This window comes from Malus sylvestris, chromosome 3 (genome assembly GCF_916048215.2).
Source record: "Malus sylvestris chromosome 3, drMalSylv7.2, whole genome shotgun sequence".
Classification (NCBI taxonomy): Eukaryota; Viridiplantae; Streptophyta; class Magnoliopsida; order Rosales; family Rosaceae; genus Malus; species Malus sylvestris.
In genome coordinates, this window is record NC_062262.1 from 24,675,340 (window position 1) to 24,699,371 (window position 24,032).

The 24,032-nt window shown below is 37.8% G+C and overlaps 1 protein-coding gene and 2 pseudogenes across 1 annotated transcript; 2 read left to right on the forward strand and 1 right to left on the reverse strand.

The window, feature by feature from the left end:
* Positions 1–3,977: 3,977 nt before the first annotated feature.
* On the forward strand, positions 3,978–9,740 carry LOC126617089 (uncharacterized; annotated as a pseudogene).
* Positions 9,741–13,125: 3,385 nt separating this feature from the next.
* LOC126614232 (tabersonine 16-hydroxylase 2-like) lies at positions 13,126–14,154 on the forward strand (annotated as a pseudogene).
* A 1,005-nt stretch (positions 14,155–15,159) lies between these two features.
* On the reverse strand, positions 15,160–23,744 carry LOC126614229 (receptor-like serine/threonine-protein kinase SD1-8). Its single transcript, XM_050281819.1, has 7 exons — positions 22,327–23,744; positions 17,001–17,141; positions 16,562–16,755; positions 16,242–16,449; positions 15,900–16,137; positions 15,660–15,810; positions 15,160–15,576 (listed from the first exon to the last, which is right to left on the reverse strand). Exons 1-7 carry the CDS (start codon positions 23,708–23,710, stop codon positions 15,259–15,261), a joined length of 2,634 nt encoding a protein of 877 aa, XP_050137776.1. The 5' UTR covers positions 23,711–23,744; the 3' UTR covers positions 15,160–15,258.
* Between the last annotated feature and the right edge of the window lie 288 nt (positions 23,745–24,032).

Consider the following 24,032-nt stretch of genomic DNA (forward strand, 5'->3'; position numbering starts at 1 on the left):
TTTCCACACTTCGATTGGTATATCGTCTGGGCCTATTGCTTTTTTATGCTTCATCTTCTTCAAAGCTACAACCACTTCTTCCTTCCGGATTCGACGATAAAAAGAGTAGTTTCTACACTCTTCTGAGTTACTCAACTCCCCTAAAGAAGCACTCATTTCATGTCCTTCATTGAAAAGATTATGAAAATAACCTCTCCATCTGTCTTTAACCGCGTTCTCTGTAGCAAGAACCTTTCCATCCTCATCCTTGATGCACCTCACTTGGTTTAGGTCCCTTGTCTTCTTTTCCCTTGCTCTAGATAGTTTATAGATATCCAACTCTCCTTCTTTGGTATCTAGTCGTTTATACATATCGTCGTAAGCCGCTAACTTAGCTTCTCTAACAGCTTTCTTCGCCTCTTGCTTCGCTTTTCTATACCTTTCACCATTTTCATCGGTCCTCTCCTTGTATAAGGCTTTACAACATTCCTTCTTAGCCTTCACCTTTGTTTGTACCTCCTCATTCCACCACCAAGATTCCTTTTGGTGTGGGGCAAAGCCCTTGGACTCTCCTAATACCTCTTTTGCTACTTTTCGGATACAACTAGCCATGGAATCCCACATTTGGCTAGCTTCCCCCTCTCTATCCCACACACATTGGGTGATTACCTTCTCTTTGAAAATGGCTTGTTTTTCTTCTTTTAGATTCCACCATCTAGTCCTTGGGCACTTCCAAGTCTTGTTCTTTTGTCTTACTCTTTTGATATGTACATCCATCACCAACAAGCGATGTTGATTAGCCACGCTCTCTCCTGGTATAACTTTGCAATCCTTACAAGTTATACGATCCCCTTTCCTCATTAGAAGAAAATCTATTTGTGTTTTTGACGACCCACTCTTATAGGTGATCACATGTTCTTCTCTCTTCTTAAAGAAGGTGTTGGCTAAGAAGAGATCATATGCCATTGCAAAATCCAAGATAGCTTCCCCATCCTCGTTTCTCTCCCCAAAACCATGGCCACCATGAAAACCTCCATAGTTGCCTGTCTCCCTGCCCACGTGTCCATTTAAATCTCCTCCTATAAATAACTTCTCCGTCTGAGCAATTCCTTGCACCAAGTCTCCAAGATCTTCCCAAAATTTCTCCTTCGAACTCGTATCCAACCCTACTTGAGGTGCGTACGCACTAATCACATTGATAAGTTCTTGTCCTATTACAATCTTGATTGCCATGATTCTATCTCCTACCCTCTTGACATCTACAACATCTTGTACCAAGGTCTTGTCCACGATGATGCCAACACCGTTTCTCGTTCTATTTGTGCCCGAATACCAAAGTTTAAACCCTGAGTTTTCTAGATCCTTTGCCTTACTACCAACCCACTTAGTTTCTTGTAGGCACATAATATTTATCCTTCTCCTCACCATAACTTCCACTACTTCCATAGATTTTCCCGTTAAGGTTCCTATATTCCACGTTCCTAAACGCATTTTGCTCTCTTGAACTCTACCCTTCTGTCCTAGCTTCTTCACCCTCCCCCGTCTAATAGGATCAAAGTACTTCTTTTGTGTGTCCCGGGTAAAGTTGATAGGAGCATATGCTCCCAAACAACTTTGAGTGGAGTCGTTCGAAAAGAAGTTTCTATGGCCCCCTTGCTCATTTAACACTGCATCCGGGTGCCGATGGAGATACAGCGACCCTTGCTCACTTATCACTGTGCTCGGGCCACACAGCGCGCCACTTACGGGTGACGCCCTAGCTTTAGCGCGATTTTGTTCTGGATTCATTTTCATAAGGATTCGACGTGATCATGGAGTGCCGGCTGTCGACTACCTGACGCCCTCCCCCTCCTCCTTTATCCGGGCTTGGGACCGGCCATGTAAGACATAGGCGGAGTTCGATTCTGTTGCTCAATACTTACAAAAAATCAAAGAGGCCAGAGATTATCTTTCTGCTGCTGGGGTGTATTTTGTTGATGAAGATATTGTCATTCTTGCATTAAATGGCTTGCCACCAGAGTATAATACATTCAGAACAGTAATAAGGGGGCGTGAGAATGTTATCTCTCTGAAAGAGTTTCGAACACAATTACTTGCTGAAGAAGCTATTCTGGAATCAACTATTAATGCACCATTTATGACTGCAATGGTTGCTAATAATTCACCTCAGAGAGCACCTACTCAATCTAATTTTGTATCTGAAGGATTCAAGCAGTTCAATGCTCACAAAAATAAGGGGAAGGGCCGGTTTCATCAAAATAACAGGAGTTATTCATCCAGGCCATATTTTCCCACTCAAACTCATATTCTCCAAACTCTAAGTCCTGGTGTTCTTGGTTCCTTTCCTCATCAGCAGCAATCCACTCATTCTGCTTCACCACTACTATCCTGTCAGCTTTGCAACTGTGATGGTCATTCTGCGCCTTTTTGTCCATCAAATTCTCCTGTGAAATCAAGATGTCAGATTTGTGGCCGGTTTAATCACAGTACATGGTTCTGTTTTTACAATGAAAAGGGTCCCAACTATATTGGTGCTGGCCATAGTTCATCTCACTCTCAGATGGTTTCTTATCCACAACAAGGGCATCCATATTCTCAGCTGTCCTCTTATCCACAGCAAGGGTCTTCATCACAATTTCATGCCCAACAACAACTTCAGTCTCAAGCACCAATGCAGGCTTTTCATACTATGGTGACACACCCATATCCTCCCGCAGCATCTTCATCTAATTCACAAGTCTGGATAACTGATTCCGGCGCAACGAATCATATGACTGCTGATCTCTCCAATCTGTCTCTAGCTTCACCCTATCCCACTAATGAAGTCATAGAAACTGCCAATGGTGAAGGTTTGCCTGTATCTCACATTGGTAGTACTGTTATAAAACCATCTCTACATCCTATAAAATTGAATTATGTGTTATATGTTCCCAAATTAACACAGAATCTTCTATCCTTCCATCGAATCTGTTTGGATAATAATTGTTGGCTTATCTTTGATGCCTTCTGTTTTTGGATCCAGGACAAGGCCACAGGGAGGGTACTCTATAAAGGGTTGTGCAGTAATGGACTGTACCCACTCTCATCTCTAGCCAATGTGTATCCTGCCGCTTCTCAAAGCATTGCTCCAAATAAAGCCCTCCTTGGTCAGTTGGTTACCTCTACTACCTGGCACAATAGATTAGGACATCCATCTAATTCGGTTGTGTCTCTCATGTTGCATAAGTCCAAAGTTGCATTTACAAAAGAATCAAATCCTGTTCTGTGTCAAAGTTGTCTCGAGGGTAAATTCTGTAAACTTCCCTTTGCATTAAGTGTCAATAAATCTGTAACTCCTTTTGAAGTAGTGCATAGTGATCTTTGGGGTCCTGCACCTTGTAAATCTGTGGATGGATATCGGTACTATGTTACCTTCATTGATGAATGTACCCGGTATTCCTGGATTTTCCCGTTGATTAATAAATCAGATCTTTGTGCCATTTTTATTGCTTTTCATGCTTATGTTCTCACTCAATTCTCTGCAACCATTAAAATATTGCAAAGTGATGGTGGTGGTGAGTACATTAGCAAGTCTCTTCAATCTTTTCTTCTCCAAAAGGGCATTTCTCATCAAAAATCATGTCCTTATACCCCTGAACAAAATGGCATGGCTGAGAGAAAACACAGACACGTTATTGAAACCACAATTACTCTGTTGCAAACAACTAAACTACCTTCACAGTTTTGGTCATTGGCATGTCAAACCGCCATTTATCTCATTAATAGAATGCCTACTCCCATTCTACATAACAAGTCTCCTTTTGAAGCTTTATATGGTGCTGTTCCAGTGATTCATCACTTGAGAACATTTGGTTGTGCTTGTTATCCTTTCTTAAGACCTTATACTGCTACCAAACTTCAAGCTAAGACTACAAAATGTGTGTTTTTGGGGTATGCATCCAAATTCAAGGGATTCATATGTTATGCAGTTTCCCAACATAAATTCTTTGTGTCTAGACATGTGGTGTTTAGTGAACATGAGTTTCCTTATACAGATTTGTTAACACGAACCACATCTCAATCTACTAATTCTGTTCACATTACTGATATGCCATATCTTCCTGTGGTCACCTCACAGCATGTAGTCACTGTACCCTCCTCTAATACTTCCATTCCTCCTGAGTCTCCATTCCATTTCCCTTCTGCTCCAAGGTCTTCATCCTTCTCACTAACCCCATCTCCTTTCCTTGATACACCAACCTCTCCTCAGTCCATTATTGGTGCAGTTTCAAACACTAATCACATCCCTGTGGTACTTGCTCATAGTCTTGTTACACTGCAAGTGGTTCATTCCATTCCACCATTGAATATACATCCTATGTAGACTAGGAGTAAGAGTGGTATTAGCAAAAAAAAGAAGGTTCTTTTGTCTACACTTGCAACTTCCATGGATGCTGACTTGTCTATGTGTGAACCCAAAACATATAAATCTGCTCTCAAGAGTTCTGTGTGGTTTCAAGCAATGAAGGAGGAGATCAGTTCTTTGCATACTCAAGGAACATGGAGTTTAGTTCCTTTACCAGCCAACAAGAATTTAGTAGGGTGTAAATGGATTTTCAAACTCAAGAGACATTCAGATGGTTCAATTGCACGGCATAAAGCTCGATTGGTTGCCAAGGGATTTAGTCAAGAACCTGGTCTGGATTACAGTGAGACCTTTAGTCCAGTTGTTAAACCCACCACAATGAGGATTGTTTTAGCACTTGCTGCTCAATTTAATTGGTCACTTAGGCAACTAGATGTCAAGAATGCGTTTCTCCATGGAATCTTACAGGAGGAAGTGTATATGGCTCAGCCACCTGGCTTTGAGGATCCCCAGAATCCAACTTTGGTATTTCAATTGCATAAATCCCTTTATGGATTAAAACAGGCCCCGAGGGCATGGAATGACCGGTTTACTTCTTTTCTGCCTAAGTTGGGCTTCCATAACACTTATTCAGATTCCTCATTATTTGTGAAAATTGTTGGTGTCCATATTGTGATCTTATTGTTATATGTCGATGATATCATCATCACAGGCAGTGCAACCACTGAGATTCAGCAAGTCATCGGTGCTTTAACTTCTGAATTTGACATCAAGGACTTAGGTCCTCTTCACTACTTTCTGGGCATTCAGATTTCCAAGACTGCCAAGGGGTTATTTCTGTCACAACAGAAATATGTGCAGGATTTACTTGTCAAAACAGAAATGCTTGACTCCAAACCTTGTGAAACACCATGTTTACCTTATAACAGATTACTCAAGGATGATGGTGAACCTTATTCTAATCCTACTTTATATAGGAGTGTGGTGGGTGCTCTTCAATATCTAACTTTCACGCGACCTGATATAGCTTTTTCTGTGCATCAAGTCTGTCAGTTTATGCAGCATCCCATGGTCTCTCATTTCACTGCAGTTAAAAGGATTTTGAGGTATTTGAAGGGCACTGTGACTCTTGGCATTACCTATTCTAAAGGGAACTTGGCACTATCTGCGTTTAGTGATGCCGATTGGGCTGGAGATCCCAATGATCGGCGATCTACAACAGGGTCTGTTGTGTTCTTAGGGAATAACCCTATATCATGGTCCTCTAAGAAACAGCAGACAGTGTCGCGATCTTCCACTGAAGCAGAGTATCGTGCTTTATCTTCCACTGCCGCAGAACTTGTTTGGATTCAATAAATCCTTGCTTTTCTGCATTTTCCGATATCTGCACCTCCTGTGTTATTCTGTGACAACCTTTCTGCTATAGCATTGTCTTTCAACCTAGTACAACATCAACGGACCAAACACATTGAAATTGATGTGCATTTTGTTCGAGAGCGGGTTTCCAAGAACAAGCTTTTGGTGCAATTTGTGTCCTCAAATGAGCAGTTTGCTGACATATTAACCAAAGGCCTCAGCTCCTCATTGTTTCTTTTTCATTGTAACAATCTCATGTTAGGATCATCCAAACATGAGATTGAGGGAGGATGATAGACATATATTGTGTGGCTGAGATACTGCCACTTGTATTCAGATTAGAGAGTTAATTAGGCAGTTTGTTTAGAATGTTGAGAAGGGTATAAATACTGTTGTATGTGAGATTACTTAGTAACGAAGAAAAGCAATATACTGAAAGTTTATGTTTTCTACTTCTCTCTCTAGAATTTCTTGAATCTCTTCTTCCTCTCACTACATTTCTGTAGATTAACAGAAAGAACGTTAAATACACAAAACAGGGGAAAAGCCAAAACTAAACATTTAGGAATCATTATAATTGTTGAATTGTGGCCAAGTGGCCAACTCAGCATCACCTTTTAACTATTAAACAAAGCAAAAGAAAAAAAAGGGCCAAATTATTAGATATCTTTTGGCTAATAAAAAAATAAAAAAGTGGGGAGACATTATAATTATGTTTCTTATTGTTTTGTGGAATTCTAAAAAGGCTAGCTTCGGATGGAGCATTATTCTTTGGTGAAAAGAATAGTTGTTGGTTCTTGTGTGGATAAAGTTCGGTTTTGAAGAGAGAGTGAAAAACCCATTCTGAGTGCAGAAAGAAGAGAGCGGAGAGCAGCAGAGCAACAGAGAAAGGGTGTCGTAGCTCCTCAGAGAAAAGAAACTGCTGCTTCATTGGTTAGTAATCATCCACCAAAATAGTGTTGTTGTAATAGCTTTGAGCTATATGTATAGAAAAGAAATTATTCATTATATTTTTTACTCTATTTGTTTCTTTGGTGTGTGAGAGCTATTGGGTGTATTGGGTTATTTGGGTTATGAGATTGCCAACACTTTGTAAACTCTCATTTGGTTGATAGTGGATTATTGGGTGAGCTCCTACTGCTCCGATGACGTACTCCAGTTACACTAACTGTTGAGGAATCTCGTTAAAATCTTGGTGTCTTTAATATTTTGTTCTTGCATTTTCATTTGATAAATTTCATGTGGGTTAGCTTGAGTTGGTTCCATAAAGGTTTGGTGCTGTCATGGTGCGTTTGGTACGCGGACGGGACGGGACGGGACGGAACGGGACGGGACGGGACGGAACGAAGGTGTAATTTTTGAAAAAGACATGGGGTATATTTGTCTTAAAATGGTAAAACATTGTGTTCCACAGACGTGGAACAAACCCGTTCCAGGGGGGAGAGGTGGAACGCAAAAACACCCAAAATCTGTCCTGTGGAACAACCCGTTCCACCCATTTTTAGCGCACCAAACGCGGGACGGAACGCCTCGTTCCGTTCCGTCCCGTCCCGTCCCACGTACCAAACGCACCCTCATAGCACAACAATAATAAATTAGGCAAAATGTAATACCAAAAAGACAAGCAAACGAGTCGAGCAAGGTCAACAAAAAACTGATCATGACAAGCAGGAAATTTTTAAAAACAAAGTCGGATATGGATCCAATCAGGTACTGCTACTGTCATTCTTATATAACCAAGTCGCCCCCGACTATTTTATCAACATAGGCAAATTTACTTAATAATAATGGGAAAAAAAGAAAGAAAAAAAGCTTTAAAATAGGAGTAGGAAAGAGAATCGGAACAACCAGTCCCCTTAATCGATCCAATTCCTTATTTTTTTCGTATTTGATTACGAATTTTAAGAAAAACTTTTACACATTCTCTGAAAAAGGAAAAGACTTTTTTCCACTTCCGATTCCTTATGCGTAAGTAAAAGCAAGAAAAATTAAGAAGTGAAATTATTTTCTACATGTATTTTAGTAAACGCAAGGCACTCAAAACTCAAAATGATTCAAATTCCTATTTCTTCTAAGTAAACATAGTCAACCACCACGGAATATTTGTTTAGCATCTATTTGACCTTAATTTGTATCTATTTTTTTTATTTGAACAAACGATATTATCTACACTAAGGGAAAGGAGGTGAACTTAACCTCATAATGAGCTAGCAATAATGTTGTTTAGATAATATTTTTGTTGTCTTTTTCTTCTTCTCATTTTTGTATAATTATTTTCTTTTTGAATGATGGGGCGTCGGGTGTCCCCTTTCTTAGTGGACTTGTATAATTATTTCCACTTTAGTTATATAACCAACGTTATTGGAATTATTACATATTTTATTAAGTCCGCAAGATTAAATACCCCTCGTTGAAAATTTTGAAGAATGTTAATGCTGGTGTTCCTAGAACTATTGAGCACTTGGCTTGTTCTAATCCTGGATGGTTTAAATTGAATGTCGATGGAGCAAGAAGTGGTTAAAATGGTGGACCAGTGCTGGGGGAGTTCTTAGAAGTGATACTGGTGACTGGATTTATGGTTAGCTATCTTAGTGGTCTTTTGCATGAAACCTTACCCGACCCTCGCCCTCTTAGGCCATCTCCAATTGAAAGGTCCAAAGGGTCAGATGACCAAAAATAGCTCGAAAACCGTCTCCAACCGAGGGTCAGACCAAATGACTCATGGGCGCTCTACTAGACCAAAAAGGGGGCGAATGGCCAACTGGCTGGCCCAAAGCAGCCAGCCAGCTGGCCCCAGGCCAGGCTCCCATTCAAACCTCAACAGCTAGCTGACGTCAGTTACCATTGGTTTTTGAATTTTTTTTTTTGGGCCAAAATATTTTTAAAAAATTCTCATTTTTTCCTATAAATACCTAAGTCATTCCTACACTATGCCTCACAAATTTTTCACCATTCCTACACCATTTCAATTCTCATATTTTCTTACCTCTTCCAATAATATTTCCTTCAATTTTTTCAATAATTTTCAAATGACCTCATCTGCAATGAAAGGTAGGGTTTGGACCCGAAAAGAAGATGAAGCTCTTTGTAGGGCTTATAGATGGGTGTCGGAAGATAATGTGAGGGGGAGTTCTCAAACAAGTGAAGGTGTTTGGACTCTTGTGTCCAAAAAAATATTTAGAGTTCTACAAAGGCACCACTCCACTAAACACCTGAAACCACGAGAGGTTCTTCAAGATGGAAGAAACATCTTGAGCCAAGTTTGAACAAATTGCATCAAGCACTGTTAGCAGCCGCAAGTAGACTTTAAAGCGGCGCTAATTACTAGGACGAAGTAAGTATTGTCACAATTTATTTTAAATATTTAATTATATTCATTTAATTTCATAAATTAATTTCCTTTGATTTTTGTAATTATATTCAATTATATTACATTTAATTTCATAAATTAATTTCCTTTAATTTTTGTAATTATATTTTCTAGGTACGCCAAGCGGAGTAATTGTATATGGAGGGCAGCTCAAAACCTTTTCAATTTCATGATTATTGGGAAATTTGTAAAGAGTGAGTGTTATTTGAAGATCCACCTCAACATAGAGTAGGTCCTACGCCGGTGTTCAGAACTGTATCCTCAGTTGTAGATATGGATGAAGATGGATTTCCTACCATTCAACAAACAAGGGTAGAAAATCCGTTTTCAGGTGAAAGTTCCATACCTAGGACTATGGGACGAAACAAGGCCTGAAGGTTGAAGGAAAAGGGTAAGGCAATGGATGATTACGCCGCTCAACAGGAAGTGGCGGCCTCATTACAATTAATGGCGGAGCAAAATGCCTTTGCCGCGGAAGAAATGAACCGTAAGCATGAAGAACGGGCCAAACAAATACAAGAAGAGATGAATGATAAGAATATGGAAATGAACACTTCGAATTACACTCAAATTAGTAAGGCCTATTTTGATAGGGGAAAAAAAGAAATTATGACCCGGCGGCAGTTGTTTACCTCCGACTATACTCATACAATGGTGGATGATGAAGATAATTATGATTTTAGATATTAAATTTAAATTGTTGTAGTTTTTAAATTTAAGTTGTGGTTTTTAAATTTAAGTTGTTATAGTTTTTAAATTTTACTTGTAGTTTTTAAATATAAGTTGTAGTTTTTAAATTTAAATAATAAATTATGTTTGGCCCTTGGTTGGAGACAGTTTTTTGTGACAGAGCTAAAACGAGCCATATGACCCTTTGGCCCTCGTTTGGAGATTGTAAGAAATATGGCATTGAACTGTTCATTAAAATATTAATTTTTTAGAGGGCCAGAGAGCTAAAACGAGACAGTTTGAGCCCTCTGACCCGTCTTTGGTTGGAGATGACCTTAGCACTCTCAGTCTGGATGTAAGCATTTTATTACTCTTCAATCATGCTGACCTGCAACATGGTTACAGAGAAAAGAATAACTGGGGGATGGACTTGCTAAGTTGGGCCTTCATTCGAGTCTTGGAACTTTTTTAATACCTCTCCTCCCAGTGTTTTCCGTTGTTTTAGATGATTGAAGTGGTTTCTCTAGGCCTCGAGCTGTTGTTGTTGGCTTTTGAGCTTGTTTTCTTTCTTCTGGGCTTTAGCCCCGTTGTACACCAAAACAAATTAATTTAGAAGAACGTAGAGGGAAAATGTATTTGTGAAGGAAAGGATGAAGTGAGAGGAGGATGGTGCGATGAGAAGACGGAAGTGAAAAAGAATTAACTTAAAAACTACCAAATCCACCTACAACTCAAGCCGTGAACATCAAAAAGAAGGTCATGGAGGTTGCTTAAATATGAACTGTTATGATGCGGCCACCACCATCTTCACAGGTCACAAAGAAGAAGTTGAAGATTTACGAGCTGAGAATCAACAAACATGAGCAGAAACAAACTCTTTGAAACTCTTTGATACCCTTCTGATGTAATTTCAATATGGGTCCATTTTCAATTCAATTCAATACTCGTTTGATCATTTGGTTCCATATTTTATAATATATGTTGAAATTTAGATTTTGGGACAACTAATATTAATGTTGACCATATTATACTCAGTTAATGGTTTCTGAATATAATATATGTTTGAAAATTCATTGGAGCTTAACGCATGTTATAATTTCAATAAGTTGAGTATTTACTTGGAATGTTTAAAAATATTGAGATTAATTTGAAATGACACTAAAGTATTGAGAGTTTTTAAGTACTTAATCGTTAAAAATAATTAAAATTAAAAAAAAAAGAGCAGATGGGCCAAGTAGCGCTCACCAGTTTGTCTCTATGTAGCAACTAACTATTTAACTAATTATCTCTTCCATTCGCAAAAAGCTTAGAAAATTGTGCCTAAGCACTGACATTTCTTTTAGGAATAAAAAACCGAGAAGGATTGTCTGCTCTCTCACTTCCGGTGCCCTCCTGTTTTGTGTGATCACGGTTAAACCACGTTAACATTTTATATTATTTTTTTTATAGAGATAATAAGAAAAAAATGAATAGTAATATAAAATGTTGACGTGGTTTAACCGTAACCATATAAACAGAAGGACACGAAAGGACATCGAAAATGGAAGGGCAGACAATCCTTGTCCATAAAAAATAAGGCAAGAAGGTGAGATGAAAGACAAGTATTACGTTTTTTAATAAACAAAAATCATTTGAATTTTTTTTATTTGATAAAATATAATAAAAAAATAACAACGCATATCTTTTCAAGATTGAATTGCGTTTTGCAAAGTAGTTTTGTCCACAATTATTGATTAGCGCAGCAAAGAGAAACCAACAAGTTCTCGTTTCCTTGCATCAAAGAAAATAATAACATCTCTTTACTCTGCGTTATGTTTGCTGGATATTTGTCAATAATCTATGATAAATTTATATATGTTAATAAATAAACAGTATATGAACAATGAACTAATGTTAAACAGAAATATTGAAAATCAAGGCTTGCGTACCGCAATGTCCTTAAAACAGAAATTTCGTCTCTACTCAGTGCTTATAGTTCTCCAGACGTATGCTTCATCAGGATTCAACGATCAAGTTAGAATTCCAACACTGGAAAACTTAACTTCTGGTGAATTTTTTTGTGGTACTTTCAGTAAGAATGATATGGATTATAGAAGGAGATTTATGTTTTTTGTATTCTAAATGTCATGCAGACGGATGTATATATAGTGGGATTATGCCTGTTTGTAACGGGTATAAGAATGGGATGTGACTGTTGGAAGACATCTCTTCATATGGGTGTTTTCTTTCTGCGTTCTTTCACACTTCAGACTTCATCTGAAATGATGAGTCTGTTGATAAAATAATAAAAAATTAATTAATTAATTAAATTGAAATTAATTAAAAATAATTAATTAAATCTGAAAATAATTAATTAAAGTCGAAATTAATATATATTAATTATCAATTAATTAGCACATCCCAAAACCTAATCCCAAGGTTTATTCTCCAAGGTCCATCACTCCAATAACTTTTTATAAGGGACAAAACCTTATAAAGTGAGAAACCTTGTGTGGTGAGCAACGTGGGACAATGAAATTCTACTCAAAATTTCCAACAATGTTCACTTTACAATCTAACTAGCAAGCAGCTTTAATCCAAATTCTCCTGTTTTTTTCCTCATGGAGCATCAGTGGCCTTCATTCCCAATCATGTTTGCCTTCTTGCTCTTTATAATCATGGTACTGAAAATAGGGAAGAGAGGCAACACCAACAACTACGCTTCAAATCTACCACCCGGGCCATGGAAGCTACCATTCATAGGAAACCTACACCAGCTCATCGGCTGTCTACCCCATCACGGACTACGGGACTTGGCCGAGAAATATGGACCCCTTATGCACCTGCTTGGAGAAGTTTCCACCATTGTTGTTTCATCGGCAGAGTTTGCAAAAGAGGTGATGAAAACCCACGATGTTATCTTTGCATCTAGGCCACAGATCCTCGCCGCGAGGATCTTGTCTTACGGTTCTACAAACATTGCCTTTGCACCGTACGGTGATTACTGGAGACAACTACGAAAAATTTGCACACTAGAGCTTTTAAGCACAAAGCGCGTTCAATCTTACCGACCCGTTAGGGAAGAAGAGGTACTGAAGCTGATTAAATCGATTGCTTTACGATCAGGATCAGCTATCAATCTTACTCGGGAAATCTACTCATTGACGTACATCACTTCACGAGCAGCCTTTGGTAAAAAAACCAGAGATCATGAGAAATTCATATATGTTGCTGAGGAAGCTGGGAAAGTAGCGGGGGGCTTCGCTCTTGCAGATCTATATCCCTCTGTTAGCTTGCTTCATTTGGTTAGTGGAATCAGGCCTAAGCTTGAGAGGCTGCGTAAACAAGCCGACAGAATAATAGAAAACATCATCAACGAACATCAGAAAGATCTTGAAACTACAAAAAATGTTGAGGGCGAGACAGTGGAAGATCTTGTACACGTTCTCCTAAAATTTCACGAACATGGCGGTGCGCTTGAATTTTCACTTACTACTAACAACATCAAAGATATCATGCTGTGAGTACACTTTCTGTTCATATCAATGATATCATGCTTTAATAAGTCAAATCAGTTTTCGATTTCAGTTTTATTACCCCATTTCTTGTTTCTTAATATACGACCTCAGAATAATATGAATTCTTGTTTCTGGTTAATTATTAGTCTTTCTGCATTCTAATTCTGCATGAACCTTTTTCAGGATATTTTCTCGGCTGGGAGTCAGACATCAGCTACAACTGTAGATTGGGCAATTTCAGAAATGATGAAAAATCCAAGAGTAATGAAAAAGGCACAGCGTGAGGTGAGGGAAGTGTTTAATCGAAAAGGGAAAGCAGATGAAACAAGCATCAGAGAGATGAAGTATTTAAACGCAGTGATTAAAGAGACGCTGAGATTACACCCTTCTGTTCCCCTATTACTTCCAAGAGAACGCGGAGAGAAGTGCGAGATTGGGTGGATATGATATACCTGTGAAATCCAAGGTAATCGTCAATGCGTGGGCTATCGGTAGAGATCCCAAGTACTGGACTGAGCCTGAGAGGTTTAAACCAGGGAGGTTCCATTACAGCTCCATTGATTACAAGGGAACAAACTTCGAATACATCCCGTTTGGTGCAGGAAGGAGAATATGTCCGGGCATATTATATGGTCTGGCAAACGTGGAGCTCCCGCTCGCATTGTTGCTATACCATTTCGATTGGAAACTTCCCGATGGAACGAAGCACGAAGACTTGGACATGACTGAGACCCTTGGCATCGCGGTCCGAAGAAAACAAGACCTGCATTTAATTCCGATTCCGTATCGTCCTCCGCCTAACTGAAAAATCTCAAGTATAACAAAGTCAAATGCTTTGTATGTTTCTTGTTATTGAAATAATCGTCGTTGTTTTGTTCGTAGTATATATCCCCATTGTTACACAGCTTGTCACATTATAAAGAGCCAAATTCATTTCAGTGGAGAAAAAACACAAACAACTAAGCTGAAACGTTGGAATAATTGTTGCTACGTTCGAATCTGCCAAATGATGAGTTAGATACTAAAAACAGAGGGATATTGAAACCCATCGCAATTTAGTCAAAGTACGTGAAGGGATGATATGGTGGTGTGTGGGGGTATTTTACAAAAAATAAAGTTATTTTCTGATGAATTAATCCTAGATTGTTAATGTTATAAGCATTTGAGGAAGTGAGTGGGATGCGTTATAAAGCTTACAAATTTCGGTGGAAATAGCATCTTAGAGGCGGTGAAGGCGGGGAAGGCGTCGAGGGACATTTGTTGGCAACACAATAAAGCGTTCCTAAGACGCGAAGAGGCAAGGCGAGGCCTCGACAAATCGCCTCAAGGCGGTGCCAGGCGTAACCTATTTGCAAGTCCGGGCAGTACGAGGCGTACGCAATTTGGTAGTGAGGGCGGTGCCAAGCGTTGTACGCGATTTGCAAGTTGAGGCGGTGTGAGGCGCTACCCCATTTGCAAGTCGCGAGGCAGTGGATTAGATGGTTATCTGTGTTGTATTTAGTTTTCTTTTGAAATTTTAACGCAGCATTTTGTTACATTTTTTCTCTCTTCTAAATTTTTTTTCTATCATTTTTTTTTATTTTGTCAAATTTCCCTCTTTCAGCCAAATAGGATGCTATATTAAAAAAAAAAAAAACGTGTGAAAATCAATTTTATAGTCATTTGTCATATATTTATTAACTGTAATGTTTTATCTTAAGATGGATCACCCACTTATATATAGCCCATGTCATGGGCTAGATAAATTGTGTAACCCATTGATCCTATCAACAACCTATAACTGTTAAGTGTGTACTTAGGTTCTTAGGTTTCTGTTGGTGCTATGGCTACTAAGTAGGTCTAGATTCTTTTTCCATTGCTATGGCTGCTAAGTTTTATGGCTAACATGTACCAACATGCTGCTGGATTAAGATGAACACAATGCTTGATGATATAGCGAAAGATTAAAGATAAAAGAGAGAGATTCACAGAAGAAAAATTGTGTTTGTTGTAAAATATACAAATTCGACATGCTTGATGAGTTGATATGGTAAAAAATTTCACTATCTACCATCTACCATTGTGACTGTTACTTGGTTTACAGTGCAGGATTGGTCCTGCTTGCCGGAGGATGAATCTGTTTCAACAGGATTTTTATTCCTTTCGAGGCAAAACCCAGGGTTCTTAGGCTGAGGCATTGTTGCAGTTTCACTACTCAACATCAAAACCACAGAGGCCATTGTAGGCCTATCTTCCGCACGCTCTTGGACGCACAAGAGTCCGACTTGAATGCACCTCAACACCACAGAGGGGGAGTATGAATCCCCAACTGATGGATCAATTATTTCCGACCCCTTTCCTTCTGTCCATAGCTTCGAAGCCTGCAACAATTCCAAGCCATTTCTCTGTCAGTAGTGAATCTAGTTATTTTGTGGAAATTAATTTTATGCGCCCTTTTACTTACATGTCCTAGGAGGTTGAGTTCGTTGTTCGCGTAATAAAATCCCCTGTTCTTTTTACCACTAATAATTTCCAATACCAGAACACCAAAACTAAAGACATCAGACTTGACAGAGAAGAGCCCGTCCATTGCGTACTCTGGAGACATATAGCCACTGCAGAACATCAATGAAGAGAAATTAGCATATGTGGTAAGCAGGAAAATATAGAAACTTTGTCACATGTGCAGGGCGTTGGTACTCACTATGTTCCCACTACCCTTCTGGTATTGGCTTCCGTCTGATCGTTACCAAATATTCTAGCCATTCCAAAGTCCGATATCTTTGGGGTCAATTCACCATCAAGTAGAATGTTGCTTGCCTTGAGATCCCTATGGATGATCCTAAATCTTGAATCCTGGTGAAGATAAAGAAGTCCACGAGCAATCCCACAAATAATATCGAAGCGCTTTGGCCAATCCAGCATAGACCTTTTCGCATTACCTACAACGAACATCATCAACTTCATAAATAATGTCAAAAATCAAAACTGGTTATAGATTTAATTATAGTTATTAAATGAAGATGAAGTTGATGAAGGAACTAACTGAATAGAACAGAATCCAGGCTTTTGTTTTCCATGTATTCGTAAATCAGCATTTTTTCATCCATGTCGACACAGCAACCAAGCAACCGAACAAGGTTTCGGTGCTGAAGCCTTGCGATTAACTTTACTTCGTTCTTGAATTCTTCAGTTCCTTGTCCAGAGTTCTTTGACAGCCTCTTGACAGCAACTAATTGACCTTCTACTGTACCCTGGAATCGGAATAGCCACAAATAACTAAATCTGTCTTATGTTATTTCTCAAATTACTTTAATTTATGCATGATCTAGTAACACTGATTTCTAACAAAATGTGCTTAATTACCTTGTACACACAACCGAAACCGCCTTGCCCCAGTTGATTTTCGTCTGAAAAGTTATCCGTAGCCACTGCTACTGTGTTAAAATCAAGCAATGGCAATTCTAGCTCATCATTGCTCCTTTCACCCGAGTAGTGTTCCCTTTTACTTGAGATAACTACCTCATTTAGCAGAAAATCTTGGCTTCTTTCAAAAGAACCTGTTCAGGCAGAAAACAAAAACTTTGTAACTCAATCTCTATTTTCGCACTCCTTGGTTGTATGGGGAGTGAATTGCTGCCACACCGGAAACAAATCTACAATACATGGTACATTGTCGATGTTTGACAAGAATTCTGTCGACCAATTGTCAATAGGATATCAAAATGGGATTGATTAAACATTGATAATGTACTAGGTACTGAAGATTGGTATCATCGCCGAATCGAAGTTACTTAGTACCTACCTTTTTGTTCTATCCTTCCTTTACGCGTAATACCAGATTTCCTCTTCCATACAAAACAGATAACGAGTGCTGCTAGCAGAATGCCAGTACCAACTGTAATGCCTACAATAATGAGTACTCGTTTCATCTTCCCGTTGCCATCTGAAATGAACGTACAATAGTCAGTAATGTGTTACTGTTATAAAATACATAGCTGTTTACTTTCCTAAGCATAACATTATCTGAACCTTTATATGGAAATGTCATTCTTTCTTAATTGCCACTCGTATTTAGATTTAACTCGTAAAAACATGCGAGAAAACAATTTCTAAGCCAATATGTGTTAAATTATTATTTATAACGAGCGTTACAAGTAAGAAGCAAGCGTTTTGGCATTCTATATAGAATTGTAAGTGCATTGAGAAAATAAAAAAGGTAGTACCGCAATAATCTCTATGTTAAACAATAATCTATACTATTATTAAGAAAACCCTCATTGTCAACTTTTTTTTCTCCTTTTTTCTTATTTTGCACTCATTTTTTATACATACTATTGACAAAAGAAGGGCAAAATAGTAATTTTGTACCTTTTGACAAAATGACAATCATATCCTTATTTTACCTTTTTTTTTTTTTTTGAGATAATGACAATCATATTTTTTTAATTTTACCTTCACATTTGATACATAATATTTACATAAGGAAGACAAAACAGTAATATGTAATATTAAAAAAAAATATACATTTATTAAGATAAATTATTCACGCACACTGCTCTTTGCTAGTATACAATAAAATAAAATAAAACTAATGAAAATGGCTTGAAAACTTTGAGTTTTAATGATAAGGACAAAATAAAGGGTAAAGTGAATAGTACCAGGATTGACTTTTTAGTGTAAAAATGTGATTTTTTGTTAAAGTGAACAGTACCGGATGCTTTTCGTTAAAATTCCCATAAAAAAAACCCTGGTAGTCTGGTAGACTGGAACCATAGATACGATATCAGCATAAACAGTTGTGATTAGAAATTTAATAAAAGTACAATTGAGGAGGGGACCAAGTAGACGCGGATGCGTACCTAACCCACCGGTAAACAGGCCCACGTATTTACTTTCTTTATTTATTTGTTTAATTAGCCCACATTTATTTTATTTTTTTAGGTTCTGCACTTAACTTTTCATTAGTTTTGCAGAGAACCACTCAATTATTTGCTGTGTGAACAATTAAAGGCACATGTCTATTTGCTGCTTTAGTCATAGGTGAACAGCCAAGAGCTTACATGAAATGGAAAGACTGCTACACTTTTGACATGAATTAAGGTAGTGTTATCCACATACTTATTTTTATTTTATGTACTTTTTTTAATTTTTCCTTATCGAATCAAATAAATTGAATAATCTCAATAACAAAAGATTAATATGAATATATGAAAAGTAAAAATAAGTGTAAATGGTACTTAACAATTACTCAGACATAATTTGGTCCTCTAATGGGAATATAGCGCTCACAAATTTACACTTTGCATCATACATGTTAATATTTGTTACTAAGACCTTGTTTGATCTCTAACTGTAATGAATAATTAACTTTCTAAATTCAAGATATACTGAAAGTTGAGGATAATGATTTTTTTGTGCTAAGGAGATTATGATCAAATTTCAAGGGTCAGAATTGATTGATTTGGTGGATTTGATGGAAGGGCTCCAGAGAGGATCCCTTCCCACTTTTACATACAGGGGCGGAGCCACCAAGGGACTAGGGTAGTCCTCGGCCCTTCCTGACTTCATCTGAGATGTGAACCTCATGGAAGAAGATGAAGCAAACGACGTCGTTAAACTGTTTTGATTTTAAATCTTTTCGACAGTTTAATGAAACGATAAGTTTGGTAGGGGAGTTTTAAAAGAGATGTGCAATTTTAAATGGAAAAAGCAACCGCACTTCTGGTTCGATTCTCTCACCTAATAGTAATATACACCCTATAATTTTCTAAAGCAACCCACCTTCTTTATTTGCAGACCTCTCCCCTTTTCCTTCTTTTTATACTTCTTTGTATTTTCTTTAGCCTTCCACAACCTACCTCTTACTTGGTTGTCTGGGTTTTTTTACATTTTTTTCTTCTTAGTATTGAATTTAAGAGAATTTTTTCAGTTTTGTGAGGATTACACAAATTGCATATGTCAACATGTTATGAATTCAACTTTTTATACACACATATATATATAAGTGTGTAAAAGGCCCCTCCTCATTCAGAATTCTGGCTCCGCCACTGTTTACATACCTCATTTAATCTCTCACGCACCTTAAAAATTTATTGAACAATTGAAAGGTTTAGAATTAAGGGTTTAAGGTTTGTGGGAGATGAAATGGAATGTGCAAAAATCACCACTATATATATATATATATATATATATATATATATATACACACCAATTAAAGAGAGTGTGAGTGAAGTAAAATGAAGAGTGTAAAAGGTATGTGTTGTGTTTTGTGTTTTTTGTATAGACATCATCATTAAGTTACTCAATGAAAGCAATTACCGGTCCTTTACCTCAAGTACATAAGAGTCATTACAAAATATTAAGACCAATCGTAAACCTCGCATGAATTAGTCTTGACAATTCATGCTAAAAGACTCACAAAATAAGAACACTCAAAACTAAACCCATGCACGCATGCACAATTAATCCTACTATTTCGTCTACAAGTTAACCTACGAAGAAGACAATACGGTCTTAATCCTGTCTTGATTGACGGATCAAATATGAACATGACTAATAATGTGTTTCCTTTCTAATAATTTAAACTCATGTGCACTTTACTACTTTTAAAATATGAACAAGGTTTCCTGCCATCCACAACGACTACTAAAGGTACTTTCGAGTCCTTTTGTTTTTGGAGATATTTCCACAAGGTCCAATTTCTCTTACTAAAATCTACAGTGGTGCCTACAATATTATATTATCCCGCCTAAATTATTCGGACCGTTTGCCCTGGTATTGGAATTTTAAAGCAAATATTGAAAAGGACCGCTAATTGTAGCTCAAGAAAACCTTACCAAGTCAACAATGACGGCCACTACCCTCTCAATTTGAACAAGCTGCCGAAAGCACCCGTTTCATTAACCTTTTTCTTGTCAAGGTGGGCTAATTCCACCAAATTAAAATGAAATATAATCCCTAGTAGAGTGTCAAATCTAAATTCTAAAAATCAAACGCGAACAAACAGTCTCTATTTAAATTATTACTTAATATTACAGTTTAATAATATTTTTAAATTGTAAGCGAGGAGTTTAGAATTCGATTCTTGTGAATGACAAGTCGATATTAAATAATTATATCAAATTTATTGTGTAACCTAAACCTAATCTACTACTTTTCAGTGTCAATAGCACATTTTATTAACAAACTAATTATTTACACTAAATAGGTGAAAAAGTGGATTAAATCTCATAATAGACTAGCAATAATGTTGTTCAAATTTTAACGAATAAGATCATTTTATTAAAAAAAAAAAGAAAAAAAAACCCATCATATATAGTTGTAAATTTCGACCATCTGTCACGGGAAACATCTGGAAAAACGTTTTATGAGAAAGCATAATTTCAAAGCAAGTTCGCTTTAAATCAACGAGAGTCCAACAAAACGTGATGCACATATTCATGAATCGACATGTGGATAGACACCTCATACCAATGACGCACATTTCCCTTTCATTCCCTCTTTTTTCTTTCGCATGCTATATTTGAAAAGAGGGTATGGTAGAATATAGGTTTAAGGGTGCGTTTGTTGTACCGGATTATCTTGGACTGAACTAGTTTTAGGGACTAAGCTAGACTGGCTTAAACTAGACTAAGCTAGATTAACTTAAGGACGCGTTTGGTGCAGTGTCAGACTAAAAATTAGAATAATTAATAAACTTTAATATTATATTATTTAATAAATATCTATTAATATTTTAATATTAATATATTTATTTATTCTTTTATAATTTCTTCCTTCCTCTTAACCTCTCTTTTTCTCCGTCCATGGTTTTCCTGCCCGTTCCCATTTTTACTCTCTTTTTTCTTTGTCCACTGTCACCCTCCCCACTCTATCTTTTTCGCCATTTTCACTCAAATTACTTTGCTCTATTCTTCTCTTCTTCAAAATATGAAACTCTGAATTTGTTTTGATATTTAAATTTTAGTTCTTTGAGATTACAATTTCAGTTCTTGGCGTTGGATTAAATCCAAAGCAAATCCAGCTAGGTATTCTTTTTTGAAGCAAAGAGGGGAAATTTGGGTTGTGGGTTCGTTGGGTTTTATAAGAGGGAGAGAAATCAATTTGAAGCGAATAGAAGGTTGGGTTCGCGAGACGAAGGAGATTGGCAAGACGGCAAGATTTGGTGATGGGTTTGCAGGGATGATGGAGATCAACAAGACCGCAGGATTTGATGACTGGATTTGGCAACGCATGGTTGCAGATCGCAAACGATGCAGATATTAGAAAGCCGGGATTAGCAATCCCAACCTTTTCGGGGGTCCTAGCTAAGACGAGGTAGAGAAGCCTTTAGTCGGAACGTGTCCGACTTAATCCCATTAAAGACAGTCCCAGATCAAACCAAACACAGACTAATAAGTCAGTCTACTCTAGTGAAACCTAAGGAGCTCAAACAAACACACCCTAAGATTATAACATGTTAATGGTTGAATTCCTTCCAATAATGTAATTTTTATTACGTCACAATCCATTGTCATTGTAACTAACGAATATGAAAACTCTAAATTCTAATCCTAGGCTAACTCAAATATGGTCATATCAAGCTGAAACACGTCTCCTCAATCTTAAAGACGCCAAATTTTGCGTTCTTATACAATTCAAAACCACGTTTCAATATTTCAAAACAGATTTATGGACAATAAACTATACTTTTAAAATTAGATTAATGATATTAATACTAATAATAAAAATAATCAGGGTAATGTTAGGATAAGTAAATTTCGTATACTATATAACATGAAATTTAATGATTAGACTATTATTATTATTTTTAATAATAAACGATATTATCTACATCAAATGGGTGGGAGAGTGCGCTAGGCCTCACGGTGAGACATCCATAATAATATTGTTCAAATTCGACTTTGCCTAGAATCGTACCTAACACCTCTTATTTACAAGTGAAAATGAATACCATTATACCATAATACTAAGTGACGATTAAATTATTATTTTAATATTAATTAACGTGCTTATTTTTTATTAGTAACATATTATGTAGCTTGCAAATTTAATTTACCGAATTACTCCAAAAATAATAGTAGCATAAAAAAAAAAAAACAAAAGAGTAATGCAAAGGAAAAGGTTACCTAGTTCAGAAGCTGCGAATCTGACATAGAGATGTTGTCCACCTTCTGCATATTGCCTAAGGTCCATGAGCTCCCCACTCCAAATCACACAACCAGTCCCTCCGTTCTCAATCCTCGCATTCCCGTAAGCCGTACAAGAACAATTTTCCGAACACTTTTTCCTACACGCCTCAAGATTAATGCCCATGTCCACAAACGCGCCGCCGCTCTCCGGCAGTTTCATGTTCCCCAAACCCAAAAACTTATCCTTCGAACACTCCAACTCCGTCTTCCTCACGCAACCATCGGACCCGTCTCTCAGATTCCACGCCTGCAAATTCTTGGGCTGAAACCCCTTCAAACACTTGCACACCGGCGAAGCGTTTGAGTCACAGACGCCGTAGGGGCCGCACTCTCTGTAACTGTCGCACTGGTCTTTCGGGGCGTACCAGAATTGGTTCCAAATCTTTCTGGATTCAATCCATGTATACCGTTGGAGATACCCATCTTGGCTCACGATCAGTCGTGAATACAACGGTTTCGAATCGTTCTTTATTGAAAAAGTGTAGTACACCTCCTGTGAATTGGAAACGAAACTGAACTGAAGACCATTTGAAACTGTCATCTCAGGCACACCGCTAAACCTCTCCCCATTCCAGGGTCCGCTGCGATACACTACGACCTGTTTGTTTCTCAGGAAAATCTCCGGGAAACCGCGGTAATCCAGCTTGAAAGAATAGTCACCTACAGACGGGTCTTCTGTGCTTTTCCATGAAGTTATGTACCTGTCCAAATTTGAGCTCAAGTTCCATCCCAGCTTCATATCCGGCAGCAGAGTGTTTGTTGGGTAGTCAAAGCTCTGCCAAAGGAACTCGTCTTTCGGGTTGTTTCGGTTTGAATCTTCTTCTCTGAGGACTAGATTTCCCGAATCTAAAAGCTGTACAATTGGGTTCACAGCTTGAGTTTCATTGGAAGACCATGTGACGTTTCCACTTCCTTCATCAACAAGAACAAGATTTCCACGGTCGCCAAATTTGATTGTTGCTGATGACGAATTCGAAAGAGGGCTGTCTCTGTTTGCTACCCAAACAACTGTTTGAGGTTGGATATTCTTGTACCATATTCCCAAGTACCAACCGGAAGACCCCGGCTGGAACAACCCCAACTCAAATACGTTGCCGGAGGAGACGAGGGTTTGGCTGTTTCGGAGGGATTGAACTGAAGACAAGGAGTCGCTGGAGGTGGCGATTGGGAGGAAAGGGAGTAGAACGAGGCAGAGAAGGGTGGAGAAATATTGGTCGAGTTTTGTTGGAGCTCTCATTTTTTTTTCTTTTTCTATGAGGATGATTTTCTTGTTGAAAGCATATGAAGCATTGGGTTTGTAGGTGGGTGATGTTTTAGCCATTGATAGGTGAAGGAGAAATTAAAAGGCCTTTTATTTTACTTTTGGCAAGACTGTACAGTGCACGTTCTATTGGCTTTCTTGACTAGGGAGGCCGTCGGCGATCTTTGGATTCTTTAGTATAATTTGATTAACTTTCCCAAATTTGCATGCTTTGATTGCCTTAATCAAATCTTCCCCAATTTTACCTACGTTTAGCTTGATTATTTACCTGTAAGGGAATTTACTGTAGAGAAAATTTGATACGGGTGTTGTAGCCTATTTTATCTGACAAACAGAATAGGACTGGTGGCAAGGGTAGAGAAATTGAGAAATATGTGTTTAT